Raw genomic sequence first — 20,249 nt, forward strand, 5'->3', positions numbered from 1 at the left:
TAGTTATACTAAATAAATTATCGAGAACAGACACCCCCACACATGCATACTGATTTATCTTCATCCTTTTGTTGAAGATAAGGCCTTTGTTTCTGCCTCCAATGCTTCTGTCACTACACTAATGACAAATGACCCAGGATATTCTTTTCCATAAGATATTTACATCTATATTATCTTAAGACTACTCTCTCCCTCATGTGCCTTTGCTCAGTTGCATCCTTTTTTTTAAATGGTTCTTGCTTTCTTTGTAAAATGATTATTTTACATGTCTTGGAGCAACAGTTGTGGGAATACACACCATGTTCCTAAGACTTTAAGTCAACAAAAACTGCATAACTGTTAGGGTTTTAAAACTGTATCTATACTGATTGTATGGAGTTTCCTTTTGTATAAGAAATTCCTCCTGTCCAGGCTGCTGGGACTTGGGTTAGCAAAGCAAAGTCTGCAAGCCTCTGCCACACTCACCAAAATGCCAGTGATGTGCACAAGCCTGACAGGGCCTTGTCTCCAGGATGAACAGATGAACACTCTTAGTGTGCAGCACAGCAGGAGCTGTATCCCAGAACCCAGAAAGGACCCATACACCCACTTTCCTGTGTGCAGCTGGGTGCACATGTGGGGATCGTCACGTTTTGTGCATCTGGGCTCTGAGCACCCGTTCCCCTTGCCTGCTGTCTGCCTCCTCTCACCGACATCCCCGAGATTATCCCTGGGGTATCAGCGACCTAAATACACTGTTTGGGACTTGAGAGTTGCTTTTGTCTTTTAATGTTGCTGAGTCTCTAAAACCGGCACAGGTAACAAGCTGCCTGTTTCCAAGCAGCTGTTGTGTAACTTTGCTCCCCACCCCCAAAGATGTTGCCTGCCATTTAGTTAATGAGCTCGGTTTCACTGGGAAGTGCCTGAGGGAACCTCTTAGCTCCCTAATTAGCAACAGAAGGGGCCAGTTCTTGCTGGAGGTAGCCCTGAAACATTTGTGAGGTCTCCTGAGAATAAGCGAGGCAGACAAGGGGCCACTTCCAGCTCAGAAAACACTGGTTTTTATTCAGGGTACAGTACAGAGGACTAAAGAGAAGGTGTGTGGGGGAAGGTACTTGGAGAAGAGGATGATGATGGGTTTTCTAGGTAAGAAAAGAGCATTTGTGAAGGGCGAGGAGGAGATTGGAGAGACTGGCCCTGGCCCTCCCAAGCTGTTCATGGCTCCTTGCAGTCTGAGTTTTATATAAGATATGGTGGAGCAGCACAGAAGCCTCGTGGGGTGGTTGCCCGTGGAGGCAAGAGCAAGGTGCTGCTGCCATCTGCTCTCAGGAGTCTGAGCTGGCTCTCGTTAATAAGATTCAAGAATTAACAGCTTGGAAGCTCTTAGGAGCTCAGTGTTTCCTCCAAGGTCATGATCGCTGAGGCTGAGCACAGAGCCTGCCATTCAGGGCTGGAGTAAACTTTGGTGGAAAACAAATCTGCCATCAAACAGCTGGATGTCCTGAGACCTCACCGGGAAGGTGAAAACTTTGCTTACACGTTGCAGGTAGGGTGATGTGCTTGGAGCTATTCCTTAATGTCCAGGACACAGACACACCTGGTAAGACCTCGGTTTTTTCCCATACAATCCCGTTTCTGGGGAGGGCTTTTTTCATACGAAACCTATTGAGAAGAGGTCTTGGCTTGGACCTGTTGGGCCATGGGGACCATTCACCTTCAGAAGTCATGGAGTGAAATACAGCATTCAATACCTTGGGCCTGCAGGACCAAAGATTCAGTCAGGCAGAGGAAAGTCTCTGTAGCCTCAAGGACCTTCCTTAAAAGCAAAGGGAGAATATGGAGTTCAAAGACAAAGACCATGGAGCAAGCAGGAGCCTGAAGAAACACAGGGGAGATCTGAAGCTTCCAGATTTTGCCCTGCCCTGCAACATTACCTGCCAGCATCACATAGGTGGTGGCCACCGACCAAATAAAAAGGAGAAAGCTGATCCCTGATATAAATCAGGAGGCCATATTAGTGAAGATCTGTTACTGAGCACAATTTGCTCTCTAGTAATATTCTTAAGACAGTGACTCTGATTTTGTTCATGAAAAACGAAAATTATGCAGCAAAGCCGTCACACTGTAAGATGAATGGCAGAGCATTGCAGCTGGGCCATAAATCCCAGCAAGGGGCTTGCAATAGCTCTAAAGGCCAGAATAATATTTTCTAAGTTGCTGCAGCATCTCAAGCTGTAAAGGAGCTGTGTTCAAAGTTTTTGTGCTCCACTCTTATGGACCATGAGCCAGCACTGTGCCCTTGTGGCCAGGAAGGCCAATGGCATCCTGGGGTGTATTAAAAGGGGGGTGGTCAGTAGATCGAGAGAGGTCCTCCTTCCCCTCTACTCTGCCCTGGTGAGACCCCATCTGGAGTATTGTGTCCAGTTCTGAGCCCCTCAGTTCAAGAAGGACAGGGAACTGCTGGAGAGGGTCCAGCGTAGGGCAACAAAGATGATGAAGGGAGTGGAGCATCTCCCTTATGAAGAAAGGCTGAGGGAGCTGGGTCTCTTTAGTTTGGAGAAGAGGAGACTAAGGGGGGACCTTATTAATGTCTATAAGTAAATATATATAAAGGGTGAGTGCCATGAGGATGGAGCCAGGCTCTTCTCGGTGGCAAACAATGACAGGACAAGGGGTAATGGGATCAAGCTGGAACAAAAGAGGTTGCACTTAAATTTGAGAAGAAACAACTTCTCAGTGAGGGTGACAGAGCACTGGAACAGGCTGCCCAGGGGGGTTGTGGAGTCTCCTTTCCTGGAGACATTCAGAACCCGCCTGGACATGTTCCTGTGTGACCTCATCTGGGTGTTCCTGCTCCAGCAGGGGGATTGGACTAGATGATCTTCTGAGGTACCTTCCAATCTCAAACATACTGTGATACTGTGATTTCATAACCAGAAGTCACCAGCTTTCCTCCCCATGTCTCAGGTTTCAGTATGAATGGTATTTCTGAGGCTTGGATTATGATTACATGCAATGGGCAGTGAGAAAAAAAAAAAAGAACACAACAACAACAAAACCACAAAAAACATGCAGAAAGTCCAAAGTAGAAGGGGAAAAAAAAAAAAAAGCCCAAATAGAGGGAGAAAAAAGCAAGTATACTGTGAGCGCCTCTTTCCCACTAGAGGGTATCCAGGGTTTGCAGAACTGCTGCTTGGCCTTTGGGTGCTTTGTCCAGCAGCAGGTCAAACTACACCAGAATTAGGGAATGGGCCTGGGAGAGCTGGCAGGTTATGTTGTATTTGGCTCTTCTTGCTCATATCCAGCTGCTAAACAAGCTGAAAAAATACATCATGGTAACATTTCCATGTGCACATTTTGTGTCATTGCTGTAGGGGTGGTCCTGCAGATCAGTGACAAGAGCAAGAAAAAAACACAGGAAAAAAGCTCTCTGTTAATATGTGATTTGTGCAATGGAAACATATGAAATCCTTTTATAAAATGATGCCAGTCATAATGGACTGCAGGATGACAGCAATTGGAAGTTTAGACAGAGAGACAATAGTGAAATATGGTATATGAAATGTTTTCCTCTCTCTTTATTTTTCTTTTTTTTTTCCACATGCCAGAATAGCAGCAGCAAAATCACAGCACTATGACAGAGGCAGAAAACTTTCTAATGGTGCTCTGAGGAGACTTTTTGAAAACAGCTTTGCTAAAACATCTGTCATTAAGGGAACCTGCCCCACTGCAGGGAGATACTATGGGACACTTTTGTAGGTCCTTTCCTGTGGGATTCCCCTTTCCATTTATGTCATATGCATCAAAATCCCGTGGGAGGCAGCCTTGTTGTCTTCGGCAAGCAGTTTCTGCCTGGATTTGTGCATTTTGGCCACTAGAGGTTGTAAGAGACAGAGGGGAAAAAAGCTTGTTTGCCACGGGCAAACAAATCCCAGGGCAGGATTTCCTCTGGGATCCTTTGGTCTCTGTCCGCCAGCAACTCGCACAAAACTCCTGCACATACCCTGCATTTCAGCAGATGGGATCGTGGTATCTCAGCTCTTTCAGATTTATCAGTGGGGTTTTGTTGCCTTTTAGCCCCAGTGTCTTAACGGCCTTGGTGTCCCCTTATATCTTAAGCAAAAGCTGTTCTGATTCTCTCAAGTCTTCTAGACAGAGAGCAGCAATTTGTATCTTTTCTCTGCAGCTTTAACTATCTCTGCTGGCTCTTTTTCCACATTCCTAGTACAGATAATTTCACTCTTAGATGTTTAAGCCAAATTTTCTGCTGCCAGCCTTTGTGCTTTTTCCCAGTGCTTGGTAAGAAATACAGTATTCTCAAGGACTCTTTTATCTGCTGGAGACATCACAACCTGGCATCTTACGGGAGTTCCTGCTACCTTCTGAGTGGGTTGTAATTATTTCTTTTTGTTGCTAATAATTCTCTAGTCTTCTGACTACAGTCCCTCTGCAATCAGGGATACCATCTTCCAAGAGGCCTCAAGAGAGATGTTTTTCTTTGGGAAATAGGACCTTAAAGTTAAGTAACCCCAGACAGACATAACCAGAAATAGCTATGGTGGAGCAATAAATGGAATTTTGACCAAATGAAGGATTTACAAGCTTTTCTTCTTGATGGCTCTTTGCAATAGCGTAGTAGTTGCATATGAACTCATGGAGTGTGAGACCTGGTCACCACAGATCTCACTGGTGATGATACTTCACTTTGGGCGTTGCATGGAGATAGGAATCATTTGCTCTGGCAGTAAAAATGCAGCTGTTTCTGGAGTGAAGCACAGCAAGGACATTGTGCAACCATTTAGGAAGAAGAAACCTTCATCCAGTAAGATTTTACTGACCATGGGGGAAATGCAATCTGCTTCCCTGAATTAAAACAAAGCATTGATTTATGTGTAAAATGAAAAACTTAACTTTTCCTTTTTGTTTTGATTGCTGCAAATCGCAGGTACACATGCAATAGGACCATACCATACAGAGGCTGGAAAGGGCACCTAGAGGTCAGCTCATCCCTTCTGCTGCTCAGAGCAGGTCCAGGTAGGTCAGGTTGCTCAGTGCCTTGTTCCTGTCAAATTTTGAATGCCTCTGAAAATAGAGAACCCACATCCTCTCTGGGCTCCTGGCCCACTGTCTGAATACCTCCATGGTGAACTAATTTATCCTCATATCTAACCAGAATTTCCCTGTTGCAATTTGTATCCTTTTGTCCTTCAGCTCTTGCTCCTCCAGGCTGAGTCTGGGTCCATTTTTCCAGCACTCTCTACTAGGCAGCTGTAGACAGCAGTAAGACCCCAGCCTTTGCCTTCTCCAGGCTGAGCAAGCCCAGGTCCCTCTGTCTCTCCTCATACACCACATGCCCTAGTCCCCTGGCAGATTGGTGGCGCTACACCACCAAGGGTGGGCTCACTCCAGTCTTTAGCAGCAAGGCCAGAACTGGAGATAACACTTCAGATGTGGTCTCACAAGTGCTGAACAGAGCGAAGGATCACTTCATTCAGCCTGCTGGATAACATGCGTGCTATATAGCCCTGTAGGCAGCTGGTCTTTGCTGCAAGGGCACCTTGTTGACTCAGGCTCAGCAGAACACCTCAGGCCGTCTCCCCAGAGTTGCTTTCTTTGCATGGGGCATCCAGCCTGTGCTGGCACACAGGGCTATTCCCGCCCCATGCAGGACTTTGCATTGGCCTTTAACTTAGTTTGCAAGTGCAAACTTAGGCAATAGGTGGCACTAATTGGACGATGTAGCTTGCATTGTCACCAGGAGAGCGTCACTGCCAAAGAGAAAGCCAGAGGAGGAGACACCTGGGTTGCTTTGCTCAGAGCAGCGGCCATTCAAGGAGGAGCAGGCATGTGGCAGGAGTTCCTTCCAAATGCCTGGTGAGATCTCAGCGTGGGGAAGAGGGACTCTGAAAAGAGCTCCCTGGGGCTGGGGTGGGAGAAAGCCCCTCTGGGGTCAACAAGCCGTTGGAGGGTGGCTGCATGTGGCTGAGTTCTCCTGAGCATGAGTGGGGAGGAGGTTTTATTAGGCTGAGCCTTGTTAGCCTTGTTTTGTGTTGCTCAGAGAGCTGCTTCTGGGACATGCTTGCTTTGTTAGCCGTGCAGAGTTTATGTTACTGCCATGATAACTGGTCACTAAACTCCAGGATATAAGTGCAGGGGGATCTTATTTCCTGTTGCATAAGCTGCTCAGTCACCAGAGACCTGGAGCCTGACACTGCTCTTAGAAGCCCTGTTCTTCCTTGTCTGGGAGGGCTTTAAGGAGATACCTCCTTAAAAATCACACATAGGCTGTTTCAGAGATCTTACCAAATTTCCTTGGTGACTGCTGGGGTCTCCAATAGAGGCACTGGGTTCTGCACCACAGGCAGCAATGGAAACCATACTAGGTAAAAAGAGACAGCCAGCAGATGTCATTTTTCATGGAGTTTCGTGTCCTTTTTTTTTTTTTTTTTTTTTTTGCTAGACTTGAGACTGTGCTTTTCTTGCAAGAGAATGTATCAGGCTAAAAAATAACCAAGGGGGATGTTTCATTTATCTTGCAGCCAGATGGGATCTAGAAACTTCGGTATCCAGTCAGGAGTAGTTAGGGGGAGCAAAGGTACAGCAGATCATTGAACTCCGCACAAGGAAAGGTTCCATCGGCCTCTCTTCTGGCCAGCACAACTGCACAACAAGTGTCAACCATGTGGCTGGCAGCAGAATAACCCTTGAGCTTCGAAGTCCCCTGCCAAGGCTGCGCACCTATCGCTGCACAGAAGTCACAATAAACTATTCTCTTGGCTGAAGCAACACAGCTGGTTGTAGTATGAAACACTACAAGGACACCTACCCAGTTGTTTAGTGCCTTTTATCTAAATTGTACGGAAGGAGGGAATATTATGGCAACAAATTATCTAGCTAAAACACAGCTCAGAAACACTGTCTCTTTGTGCAGAGGCACTTGTTCTAAGCCCCTCTCTTTCTGTCGCATCCAAAAAGTAGGAAAAATAATAGCAGATGTTGGGTGCCTCAACAGCTTGTGGTCCATGGCTGCTGGCAGGTGACATTCTTTGCATCGTCGCCTAGACAACACTATCAGACTCTAAGGATCTTCTTTTTTTTTGTTTTCCCTTTTCTAGGGAGAGCCTGTTGTCCAGGATCAGGTGAGTAAAACAGCTCTTCTGGGCTGAATTATCCACTTTTTATTAGCACTTTGGTTGGGGCACAGCATAATCTCTTCCCTATGCTGTATGACAACAACAACCAAATCTTCATTCATGGACCCCTTGCAGCCCACCTGAAATAGCCCCAGACATCTCTACTAATCCCCAAGAGCAGCTGGAGAGCTTGAGGCACAGATCAGAGGGATGGGAAGGTATTTTGGACTGATTGCTCAAGCATTTGAATGGTTTTGAAACATGCTGCATGTCTGTTAAAACCAGCTCGGGTGTCTTAGCTCCCATGCCTCAAGGAAGTCTGAAACTTTGCTGTCTAGAACAGAAATAGGGGCACTCAACAGACAAAGGTGAGACACCCATGGAAAGCTACAGTGGAGGAACAATGTTGCCCTAAAAGATGACTGAATCTATAGAGGAGCTATATATAAAGCACTGCCAAGAAAGGCATGCCCAGCACATCCAGCTCTCCCCAGCAGCTGAAGACCCTTGTCTCTGCTCCTGCTCCTCAACCCATTCTGTCTGTGCAATTTTTATTCCTGGAGGAGTTCAGAGGAGTTCAGCTACTACTATTGCATTCCCTCCAGTACCTGCCTTAAAATAGACCGGCCCATATCTTATTGACCCTTGTACCCCAGGTCACCCTGCTTCACAAATAGAGTGACAAAGAATCCTTGTGATCAGCAAGTCCTTATCATCAAGGACTTGAGGTCTCTAGGAAGCACCGTTAGATGTAACCCTACCCCAGATCTTGTCTGTGACCTCCAAAAATAACAGAAAACCCCATACCCTGCTGACTCTATGGGATTTGTAGGCATTTGTTACTGCTCAGGCCCAACTGATGTGAATACATGCCTCAGCCCTTCTGTTGTTGAACACAAAGAATTTTATGCCTCCCTAGGTCTTTTGAATTTTTTCAGAAGAATGCAGTCCTGGTCCCTGTGGCTGCCCTGGGGGTCGGAGGGATGCTGGTTTGCTGGCTGAGGTCTAGACACAAGACCAAGACTCTTGAAATGGGGGATGGATGGTGGGGCTCAGGTGAAAGACCCCTGAAAGGGAAAGAAGATGAAAGTATCCGTCCCTTCAAGATTGAAACATCTGACAAAGAAATTGAGGTACTGGTGGCTGGGATGTTGGGAGGGGCAGAAAGCTGTGAGATGGAGCTAGTCCATCACCCACCTTACTGCTTCAAGGTGATGCCCTGGGAGCACTTATATACACCAGTGCAGCTACCTAGCACTGATAGATGATGCTCTGGCTTACCGCCCTTTATGAACAGGATTTGAGCTCAGATTCATGATAATGCCCCGTAAAGGCTTTCTGAGACCACAGACCCTCCATGCAACCTGGGGCTGCTCCTGCAGAAATGTCACGCTTTGAGCAGCAGACTTTGACAGTGGGTATGAATGGTGGAGAGTGGTGGAAGGGTGTCAGGACAGCAGTGGCACCAGTGGGGCATGACTCAGTGACTTCCACAGGGGGAAGGGTTGGAAGGGTGAAGGGGGATAGGATCTTGACGGAATTGCATGCCTGTCCCTAATTATCTGGCTAACTAGCAGTGAGCAGCTCAAGTTGAGCTTCATACTCTTCTCCCAGCTAGTGGTGCTGGCAAGTTCCTAGCACCAAAAACCCTAAGGTGAGTTGGCAGCAGGCAGGAGTAGGATCCAATACTCCTGGGTGCTCTAGAGGAATTGGTAACCTATAGAAAAATATATTGCCCTTATAAAGAATTTAGGGGGTCATGCAGAGCACACCACTGCTTCAGGAGGGCTCCTGGTGTCCCAGATAGTGGCACAAAAGCTGGCAGAGCCAGGAGGGCCCGTCCATGCCTGCCCTGGCAGCTGGCCAGCCTCACAAGAAGGGCTCTCCTCCACAGGACCTGCACCATCGCCTGGACCAGGCCCGCTACGCTCCACCACTGGAAGGGGCTGCCTTCCACTATGGCTTCAACTCTAACTACCTGCAGAAGGTGGTGGCCTACTGGAGGAACCAGTTTGACTGGCACAAGCAAGTGGAAATCCTGAACAAATACCCCCATTTCCTAACCACCATTGAAGGTGAGGGGGTCTTTGTATCTTGAGCAGGTCTTGATCTGAAACGCACAGGGAGAAGCAGGGGATTTAAGAGTTCAGTATATTTAAGACAACAGTATGCATAACAGCTTAGTGATACGAGTGAAATATCACTAGTGGAGGCTATATTATTAACAACCTTCTATAGATTAAGACCATTACACAGTGGCAATGAGATTAGGTCTTCTTCAAGATGGGCTGGCTCTGAACCTGTGCTAACTAATTATGAGGATTTCTTCTGCTATTGTCTTGAAGCCACCTTTGAAAATAGCAAAACTTTCCCTGACTCTGAGGCTAGAATTTCCACCACCTCCACCCACTTTATCCAGGTGAGGTTAGCCAGACTTTAGATAAGTGATCTGCAGGTTAAACTTCTATCTTGCACTTACTTTTTCATGTTTGTCTTTTTATCACCCGTGTACTTTGTAATTTTGTCATGTTTTTGCATGTGTCTTACCTGCATTATGCCATTCATTTAAGCACAGCTCTACTCACATGCTGTGAGACTGGTTTCTCAGGATATGGATGCTCAGTGTCCTGTGACCCCAGTATCTGGGGCTGGGATCAATATCTCTGTCTGTATGAACAAGAGGAGACATAGATACAATGCCGGGCTTCCCCTTTTAGCTAGACATCTTCTTGCCATGGGCTGATTGTGTAACTTCTGCTATGAATGCTAATTACAGTTTTGCCACCCTCCTTCAGAGTCCAGAGCAGAAACTGTGATGAAACCAGAGCTTTAATTTATCTGTCTTGGATGTGTGGCAGGGATCAATATCCATTTTATCCACGTGAAGCCCTCCTACGTCCCTCACGGTCGAGCTGTTCAACCTCTGCTGATGGTCCATGGCTGGCCTGGCTCCTTCTATGAGTTCTACAAGATCATCCCTCTGCTCACAGAGCCAGCCAAGCATGGCCTGGCAGAGGGTGACGTGGTATTTGAGGTCATCTGCCCATCCATTCCAGGCTATGGCTTCTCGGAGGCACCACACCAGAAAGGTAAAGATGAAAAAACTCTGTTGGAACCACAAGGTTTTTGGAGAAACACCTCAGCCACCCCAGGTCCCCTGGGCAGTGCAGTTTGTGAATGCAGATGCTTGGCTCTGCACTAACACCCACGTGGCTGAGGCTCTGGGGCTGGCTGTGGAGATTTGGAAGGCAATGGTAACTGGAAGCCAGTTCTGCTTTCCACTTTCTCCACTTTTCACTGGATTTCCACCATCTTGTGTTCACTTTATTACCAAGGAGTTAGGCAGAGCAGCATAGCACACTGTGCCTTAACACAGCAGCATACTCACGTGCCTCTGCCAGGCCATGATCCTTGGTCAGGGGATGAACACTAGGACAAACAGTTCCTCTGTATTTATCTTTACCTACAGGCTTTACCACTGTAGCAGCTGCTCGGATATTTCATAAACTGATGAACAGATTGGGCTTCAAGGAATACTACCTACAAGGAGGAGACTGGGGATCTCCTATTACCATAAACATGGCCCAGATGCTGCCACAGTGAGTAGCAAAGGGAATCAGTGCAGAAAAGCTGCCTCTAGTTCTAGTCTTCTAGTTGCATGGTCTCGGTCCTGCCTTCTGTTTGCCCTGCCTCTCATCTCCTTCTGCTTTGCTTCCTCCAGGGACATCCCCACTCCTGTGCATTCAGTTGTATTCATATGCTTTGCATTGATATTAGCACAGTTCTCACGTGTCCTAAATTTCAGTGCTGTGTGGCTTCTCTTTCATTAGCTGTGGAAGTTAATTCTGCTGCAATTTCATTTGAGACCTCAAGGAGACAGATCATCATTCTAAATCAGGAAGGAGAAAAATTTTAAATTGGCAGGGAGAAAAAAGAGCTCAGCCCTTCAGCAGGTAAATAGTATAACAGAGCATAGGGCTTTCCTACCTAAAATACAGAGTTGAGACTGATCAGAAAAGAAACACAATACCTTCCTTAGAAGATGGCATCACAGATCATTGTTTAGCATTTAATGAAAAGTGGGCATTGCAACCATGCTTAGGTTGGAGAACAGATAAAGTGGAAAGCTCTGAAAGCAGTTAGATTGCAGGCTGAGCAGCTAACTGTTCCCAGTTGCAGTTGTGCTTCATGGCACCCAGAGCACTGTGGCCACATGTGGTACACTCAAGCCTTTCAGAAAATAACCAATGCAGCCTGTTCTCTGCAGAACAGAACAACACAAAATCAACAGCCGGAGCTACCAGGATGGATATGCCACGTGCAGAAACTGCGTACCTAAAGCTAACAGTCTGCCAGTGGTACAGCTGGATGGAGATGGCACCAGTTGTACCATTTCAAACTCCCATAATTTTTTTTTAATCATGATGAACCTAGGGCCTATATGTATTTGGCTCAGTGAAATGCTTCTATCATAGCTCCAGTCAGACTTAAAGAGGGAAAATTCACGCTACAGATGAGGAAGAAAATTTATTATAATGAGGGTGGTAAAATACCAGAACAGGAGGTTGCCCAGAGAGGTGGTAGATGCCCCATCCCTGGAGACATTCAAGGCCAGGCTGGATGGGGCTCTGACCAACCTGATCTAGTTGAAGATGTCCCTGCTCATGGCAGGGGGCGTGGACTGGATGATCTTTGAAGGTCCCTTCCAACCCAAACTATTCTATGATTTTCTAGGAAATTTGGGGACAGAAAATTGCTTGATTAAACCTTCTGTTCATTAACTTAATTTTAGATCCGTGAAAGGGCTTCACCTGAATATGGTCTTCATCGCCATACGAGGTTTGGGAAGGATGATTTCTGTGATGCTTGGGGCTTATGTACCATGGCTCGTAGGCCTCACTAGGGAAGATGTTCGACGTGTGTACCCTTTCGCCCAGAAGAACATATATAATATTCTGCGAGAGTCTGGATACTTACACATCCAAGCCACCAAACCAGACACTGCAGGTAATGAACCTTCTCTATATTGCTTTATGAACATTGTATACTAACTTCTTATGGTATATAAAAACTTATAATTGCACAAAGGCCAACCGTGTTTGAAAACCAATGAGTACTGGTGACTGACTGCAAAACATGGGGACAAAGAACAGGGAAAAAGGTAGTTAAAAGGAACAGGTTAAAAATTATGGAGACTACAAATATCACTTTTCAAGGTCTTTTCAAACAGCATGCCACTTTTATCATGCTCTTGGGGAAAGAACCTCTTTGCAAAACGCCTTTTAAAGTGAAGCACAGGGTCTTGAAATTGAATCTTCTAGACATAAATATGAGTGAAAACAAGAAAAATATAATAAGCAAGTGCAATGTGAAACAGGTAGACAAAGCTTTAACACCTGAAAAGCCAGAAGGCAGATACAGTTAGTGAAGCCAGTAGATAAGGAGTCTGAAGAAAGACATGGCCATCTCAGAAAAATTAATTATTTGCATCAGTCCCCACTAGTGAGGATTATGGAGTGATCCTTTATTGAAATAATCCGTCATCAGGAAAGACAGTGGAGTTGTCTCTGTCTGGTGTCAGATGTGGAGACCATAGAATGAATAGTACCTCATCCTGGCAATTCAGTGAAAAAGAAGAAACTCAAACTGAAATGTCAACTGATGCCTAGTCTGTTGCTTGAACTGACCACAATACCAAAGAAATAAAAGGAGACAAACGAAATACCAGGCTGGGACTTTTGTTATTGTTTTGTTTGGTTTTCTAAGAGCCAAACAGTGAAGGTAGCCCCAGAAAGACAAAGACCAGTATGTTTAGTCTTTGATCAGAAAACCAGAAGAACTGTTTTAAAGAGGAGAATTGATTTACAGGTGGTAAGATCGCAGGGAAATCATTCTTCAAAAGTCAGAGCTCAGGCAGAATCAAAGAGCTGTGGATCCAGTAATGGAACATATTTCAAAAAAAGTTTTGTTGAGGTTCTTCCCCCAGTGTTCTTAAAGAAATTGAACTGCTTCAAGAAAAAAGAAATTAAGTTCATGGATTAATAACTAGTCAACATGAGAATCCAAGCACAGAAATAAGTAAGCAGGTTCCAGGGGAGGGACAGTATGACAAAAATCTGTGCTCACACCTGTACATTTCAACATGGTTCAAATTTCTCAACAGATGAAAGTTAATGTTTAAGTGAAAATTTGGCAGCTTTCCAGGGTTTGGTTTAACCTAGAGATAAGTGCAGAGAGTTGCAAAAACATTTAAGTGACTGTTTGATTAAATGGACCAATAAAAACTGATGTCAACCAAGTCCAAAGCAATTTTTGTAGAGGAATAAAATAACAATGGGCTGTAGTTTGGCTGCTGCCGTATGAGAGAATCCATGAGTCATGGATAGCAATTTGAAATGTCAGCCAGCTCAGAGTTTAAGACAATCTTAGAAACTCTTAAAAAAAGCAAAAAGAGACCAAGACAGAACACTAAATACATTATATTCAGAATCTGTTGCACTCCCATTCACCCTGTTTCATAAATATATTTTAGAATCAGAAGAATACAGGAAGGGGAGAAAAGGAAGACTGAAGTGACCATGCAGCTTCCATACAAGCACTATACATAGCCTAAGACCCTTTAACCTGGAAAAATAAGAGCAGGAATTGTATAGCGCACAAAAATTGTGACATGTAGAAAATGAATGGGGAAAAAATGTTTTCCCTACTCAAGAAATACCTACATTATCAGTTTAAGTTCTCATTAGGCAGGCTTAAAGCAAAGCTAAAGTATTTTTACTCACCACAGGTTGTTGCACCTAAGATGTGGTACAGGTTGAATGACTAATAAGCTACAAACAAGACTGGTATTTCTGAGCATCTAATCTGTGGACATTGAATACAGTGGTTCAGAGGCAGCTTTCAGCCCAGAAAACACTCATCTCCAGACAAGTCATGTGCCATCTGGCACATCTTAGTCTGTCCTGCCATTGCTGGTCAAAGCATTTACATGACTTCGATCTGCAGCGAATCACTCCAGGCTTGCCAGTGCAGGGAAATTATTGTGCCAGTGCACAAACCTACTTTGCGTTAGCTACATCCACTATTAAATTGAGACTGTGTTGCGATCATCTTCTACAAAGTCACTCAGCACTCAAGTCACACTAAAATACACTGGAAAGCAGGCAACACTGACTGTACTGTAAAACTACAGCCTAGGTTTCCCAAGGCAAACCTCTATCCCTACTGAAGTAATCCGTATCCCTGTTGTACTGGTAAGAACACAAATGTGATGTGCCACATACCTGCTGTGTTTATAATGTTAGTGTTCGCCAAAGGTAGGAAGAGATAACAGATACACAACGCTCCACTACTTAAATTAGATTAAAAGTGATGCACAGCACTCAGGGTCCTCGTTATCCATAGTTTATCTGAAATTTATTTTCAGAGTGTAATCCCTTTAGACCTGAATTTGCTCCCTCTGCCACACATTACCAAAAAGCCAACAGGACTTTCCCAGGTTTTTTTTGTATACGAATTGCCTGAGTTTGTAGTGCTGTCAGTTACAGCTGGAATTCCATTGGGGTACAATTTGTCAAGAATAAAATACTACCAGATCTAGTAGAAAACATACAGACCCTCTACAGAACTCTATTTGAAAACTCTGAAAGTTCAGTTTAACTTCTCCCAAGTATTTCAGGCAACTGCAGTCTCTCTCCTGTTCTTCCCCCAAATTAGGTTGTGGGCTGAATGACTCCCCCGTGGGTCTTGCTGCATATATTTTGGAGAAATTCTCTACCTGGACAGATGATTCATTTCTGGATAAAGATGATGGAGCCTTGGAAAGGTAAGAAAACAGATGCTCTTCCACAAGAAGACTCATTAAAAGAGTGAGTAATGATAACTAATGAGGAGACAAGTAAATGACTGGCCAGTCAAGGCTGAATTTTAAGGATGAAAGATTACACATGACAAGTAGTAGTTCAAACTTACAGCAACTGTCTGCAAACTACTGCTTCAGTACTGGCAGTTTTGCTCTGGGCACACGGGTGCTGATTAATTTGCTGCTTCTCTGTGGAGAAAAGAAGGAACAACGGTTCTTCAGGACATGAGGCCAATACAGTATATTGAGAAACCACTTCCAATGAAATTTCTTCTTTCTCTCTCAACAGCAAATACTCTCTTGATGAGCTTTTGACCAATGTGATGATTTATTGGGTGACATCCTCCATTGTGTCCTCAATGCGATTCTACAAGGAGAACATGTCCAAATTCCCTGGTCCAGCTGCTGATCCCAGGTAATGAAGTGGTGGGTGCGAGACAGATTTTCAAATGAGATTGAACAACATTTGTCTGTATAAACATTTAAATCACCTAAACCAGCAAATTTAACTAGTTAAAAAAACAAAACAAGTTCTTATTTTCTTTTGATAAATATAGTTAAGGGTCGCTTTTGTTTTGAACCTATAATTCACTCAAGGTATCTTGTGGCCAATACAATGCAGAAGACTTATCAAAGTATGTTCAGTCTTGTTTGTGTTCAAAATACAGGTCTATATACACTTGTTTAGTGATAAAGTAATCTGCAGCTCAGTTTGGTAAAAACAAAACAGAAAATCATGAGCATCTCTAAGAGAGAAGCTTAAACTGAATTAGGAAGTATATGGCTTACTGGTGGATAAACTAAGAACTATAAATGTAAGCACAAACTTGGGGAAGAAATTTGGAGAGCAGTACTTGAAAGCACCTTCTAACAGCTGCTGGCTTTAAGATCACTATAGGAGAGGCTGACCAGGAAAATGCTACTGAGCATTCTCCAAGTGATTGATTGTACAAATACGAGTCTCTTTCTTTGTAGACTGAATCAGCTTACCTTTTCTCTTGAGAGAGTCATTTCTTACACTGGCACCGTAAATTCTAAAGTAAACATGAGCTAGCTCATTTCTGAATTTCACAAAAAGGTGTGGCATCTTGCCACATATCACAAAACCAGGTAAGCTTAAAAATCTGAGACACTTCAAGATTGAACAGTGGGCAAAAGTGTCTCTAATCTACATATATTCGGGTATAACATTCTTAAATTGAAGGAGATCCAAATACAAGTGAAGCTCTTCACCAGAGTACAGACCACAAAATAGGTTGCTGTGGTGAAACTTTTCCAACTCTGACAGTTATCAAACCCAGAAGGCTTTTGTAGACTTTCCCCAGACTTCTTTCAAAAATGCAGTTAACTTGTATCTTCTAGGCTTGGAGTACATGTTCCTACAGGGATTGCAGCTTTTCCTCAGGAGCTAACACATACACCACGGACCTGGGCAAAGGATGTCTTCAAGAACATAGTCACTTACTCCTACATGCCACGGGGAGGTCATTTTGCTGCCTTTCAGGAACCAAAGCTTCTGGCACAAGACATCATGCACTTTGTCAGAAAGGTGGAACAGCTGTGAACCTGCAGTTTAAATACATAGAAGTTGTTCTGCCACCAACAGAACCTTTACTTTGAGGCATTAAATAAACCCAGTGTAATCACATACAAAAGCCAACATTTTATTTTGATAATGATTATAGTACCAAATTTGTTAATTAAGCTCTAAAGAAAATAAAAAGAGGCATCTTGTCTTCTTTCATTCCTGGCACCATATCATTGCTGCATTCGTAGTTCAAGTATAACAGAATGTGTAAACAGTTTAATGCAGTAACATTGCACTCATTTGGGGAAGAGAGTAGAAAGGAATTGGCCCCCTGTTCCTCAGAACTAAGGCCTCTGTTCAAAAGCTTCTTTAAATACTTGGCTGCCAGCATCTTTAAATATGCATTACAAGCACCTTTGGTGGAAGTGTAAAGGGATTTGATCTCCTGAGCACAAACACTCCTACGTTCAAGTTATACTTCATTCAATGGAGCTGTGATTACATATTCAAGTGTGCAGCTGCACACAAGGCAGCTTTCTTCATTCTAGCAGTTTTTCCCCCCTAGAGCTACCTTTAGCAGTTACCACAGATTGTAAACAGTTGTTAACGGATAATAAGACAGAGACAGCACTCCTAGTGTTCTTCAAGCTCAAAAATATCAATTTCCTCGTAGTTCTATAGTCTCATTCCATTCCAACAGATCAAAGTTAAAATACACACCAAGTGTAGAGGGTTACTTCAACCTTTGACCCATCTTTCAAAGGATTTTTACCACCCCATCATGCAATTTTTGCTAGCAAGAAACTGCAAGCAACCTCACCACTAGTAGGTTCAAGTTTCTCTTCAAGTGGGATAGAGCTATTTGGAGCCATTAAGCTCCTTGCATTACAGACACATACCCAGCTGACTGAAGATAACTACAGCAGATATCTATTTCTCACACACTGCGCTCTAAGGGTGTCTCTCCCTCCTTCCCTCTCCCATTCTGCATTAGACACCAGGCCAGAAGAAAGGGCTCAAGCTCTGCTTTCAAGTAGTACATTCTTACTGAGAACAGGAATTTGACAGGTAGAGATAGTGCTGAACTTGAACACACTCCCCTCACCTCTTCTTCACATTTCAGAAATATTTAGAGTCTAAGACCTTAAGACTTCTAAGAGGTAAAAGTAAGCAAGAATGAAACTTTGTTGTTGTTTTAAGTGAGAGTAAGCTAGCATATCGGGGCAGAAGTCCTAACTTCCTCTGAAGAGGGTTAGAGCAGAAACTGCTTATTTTTCATTTTAACTGTATATCTGATTGTCAGGGCTGTTGGACTAAACGTTAGTGAAAAAGGAATATAGGAGGAAGTGCTTGCCTGTCTCTGCAGGACTGCTCAACCTCTTTTCATCACCACTACAAGACAGTGCTGGGTGCAAGGCCTCCCAGCTGCTGAGAGGTCCCACTGTTTGGATTACTAAGTGACTGAAACTGAGTTATGGGGAAGTCTAATGTTATCAAATAGACAGGCAAACACTTCAGTACTCAAGCCTGATCAGACTGAAGGGAAAGGTCTCCTTTCACAGGAAAAGGGTAGGTAAGAATGGTTATGTCCTTTATACTGAAGGCCAAGCTTATTAATAATCACAAATTATCTAGAGTCCCAAACAAGCAGCCAATACTAGTAATGATTAGCAAAGAAGCAGCCACATTAAAACTCAGGAGAGAGAAGAGCATATCCAGTATTCGCCAGTTCAGTGAATATATGGCAGGAAAGCTTTACTCCCACCACACTAATTCATTTCCTGTGCCACAACTCTGGTCCCTAAAGAATCACTGTGTCTGTGTGCAACTGTGCCTTAAAGGGTATTTGCTTTCAACAACTGAGGAGGTGAAGAGAGGTGAACATGGTTGAGCTATGGGAAGGCAGCAGATGCCCTGAAGACATCCAGATAGAAAAGAATATGCAGTTACATTTGATAAAGTTATTATCACTTAAAGCAGCACCAAAGGTTATTCAATATTCCATTGAAGTTCTACAGAGCACAGGTCATTCATGAAAGCCTTTGAGTGTGACTGGTGCTTGAAACCAGACATAGTCCTCCCAAGTAGAAGTTGCAGGCTGAGGAGGTGAGGCACTTAGGTTGATGCCTCCATCACAGGACAAGTTAACAGTTAGTTTCCTTCCTCGGGTCGGCACTTTATAGTTGAGCTTGGGCCGGAACCAATCAACACCACAATCACGGTGTCCTTGGAGCATCACAACAGTGTCTGTGACAGGGAGAGCCTTAAGTTCGCTGAAGACATCCGCAACGAAGAGCGAGTGAAAGAGCTTGCGAACACAGGATGCAGTTTTCAGGCTCTCCTCAGCACTGCCCTCATAAATACCCTCCAAGTTGAGCTCATAGAGCTCCTTGGGGCTCATGACATTGCCTCCAAGTAGAATTAGAACCCGAGGAACCAGCGTCAAACTAAACATTACTTCCAAGTGCTGGAGCACTCCCTCCAGATCCATCAGCATCTGCTGGCACTTCTTGCTTGCCAGGTCCACAGAGGATGACTTCTTAATCATATCACCACCCTGTAAAACAAAATGAAAAAAGATTAGGACATTTAATTATTGGGACAGTGTTCAGAAATTCAATGAATGCCCAGAGGGTTTTATGATCCTTTTAAGAGATAAAGGTATCCACATACAGAATAAGGAGATCCAAGAGGAACACAAAATGTTTCTCTATAGCTATTCAGTTTGAATATGAATTGCAGCACTGATTAATTACCACAAGAATCAGAAGCCCCATCTTTTAAACATCAGCTATCCCTCCAAAACAACCTAACATTTATTTTTTCTTAGAGTTGTTTGCATAACAAACAAAAGTGACACACTTTGAGCAGAGAGTAGGTCAACAAGAGATAAATAGTAACTTCCTGAGACTCTCAACCACCTGACCTAAAGCTACTAAAGCTATTTTTTTAAGTGAAGTTCTGATAACACTTAAGGCTACAGCTACAAGCCCTTCACTGCAGACCCAGTTAACAGGTTAAAACACGAATCACTGAGCTAAAGTAGTGAGCTGACTGGCAAAACTCCAGCGGCGCGGCCGCCTCCGGACCCAGGGCTCTCCCGGCTCCCTCCCGGCTCCCTCACCTGCGCCGCCCGCCGGCAGAAGTAGACGAGCTGCTCGTAGGGCAGCGGGAGCTGGTGACGCTGGTGCAGAACGTGCTTGAGGAGCTCGCAGGCGAAGCGGCAGCAGCTCTCCCGGTTGACAGCGCCCGGGAACACCACGGACACCGAGGGGCAGGCCGCCGCCAGCCCGCTCCGCCGAGGCCTCATCCCGCCGCCGCGATCGAGAGTTGGCGGCGCCTCAACTATGAGGAGCGGGGACGCGGGAGAGACCGCTCGGGTGGGAGCGGGAACCACCGTAACTTCAAGAGCCGCCATTTTCTGGCCAACGGTAGGTGACCAGCTGGGATTTGAATGGCCGCCGCGGGGCACCATGGGAGTGGGCCCGTGTGGCGCAGCTTCCGGCGGCGCAGGCGCCGTGTTTGGTGATGGGGAGCGGGGTGTTCGCCCTGCCGTTCGCCCCGCCCCGAGGAGGTGCTGCGGGCAGCCCGGTCTTGGGGTGTGGAGCGTGCTGACACCACCCTGCCGCTGCTCCTGCCCCAGGCTTGGTAGCCTGGAAGCGCAGGAGCCGTTGCTCCGGTGCTCGGTGGTGTTAACGGCCGCCGCAAGTCCGGGTGCCTTGAGCTGCGGCTGCCTCCTTGTAGGGCT

At 45.0% G+C, this 20,249-nt stretch overlaps 2 protein-coding genes across 2 annotated transcripts; one reads left to right on the forward strand and one right to left on the reverse strand.

Moving 5' to 3' along the window:
• The first annotated feature begins 5,724 nt into the window (after nt 1-5,724).
• Nucleotides 5,725-16,717, forward strand: LOC136099953 (epoxide hydrolase 1-like). The gene is made up of 10 exons (XM_065834634.2): nt 5,725-5,853; nt 7,095-7,118; nt 8,032-8,245; nt 9,007-9,187; nt 9,971-10,201; nt 10,582-10,711; nt 11,905-12,119; nt 14,829-14,937; nt 15,263-15,388; nt 16,336-16,717. The coding sequence occupies exons 1-10, from the start codon at nt 5,825-5,827 to the stop codon at nt 16,535-16,537; spliced, it is 1,461 nt and encodes a 486-aa protein (XP_065690706.2). The 5' UTR covers nt 5,725-5,824; the 3' UTR covers nt 16,538-16,717.
• Nucleotides 16,718-17,704: 987 nt separating this feature from the next.
• Nucleotides 17,705-20,214, reverse strand: MAD2L1BP (MAD2L1 binding protein). The gene is made up of 2 exons (XM_065834635.2): nt 19,626-20,214; nt 17,705-19,058 (listed from the first exon to the last, which is right to left on the reverse strand). The coding sequence occupies exons 1-2, from the start codon at nt 19,974-19,976 to the stop codon at nt 18,528-18,530; spliced, it is 882 nt and encodes a 293-aa protein (XP_065690707.2). The 5' UTR covers nt 19,977-20,214; the 3' UTR covers nt 17,705-18,527.
• Between the last annotated feature and the right edge of the window lie 35 nt (nt 20,215-20,249).

This window comes from Patagioenas fasciata, chromosome 3, assembly GCF_037038585.1.
Source record: "Patagioenas fasciata isolate bPatFas1 chromosome 3, bPatFas1.hap1, whole genome shotgun sequence".
NCBI classification, from domain to species: Eukaryota; Metazoa; Chordata; class Aves; order Columbiformes; family Columbidae; genus Patagioenas; species Patagioenas fasciata.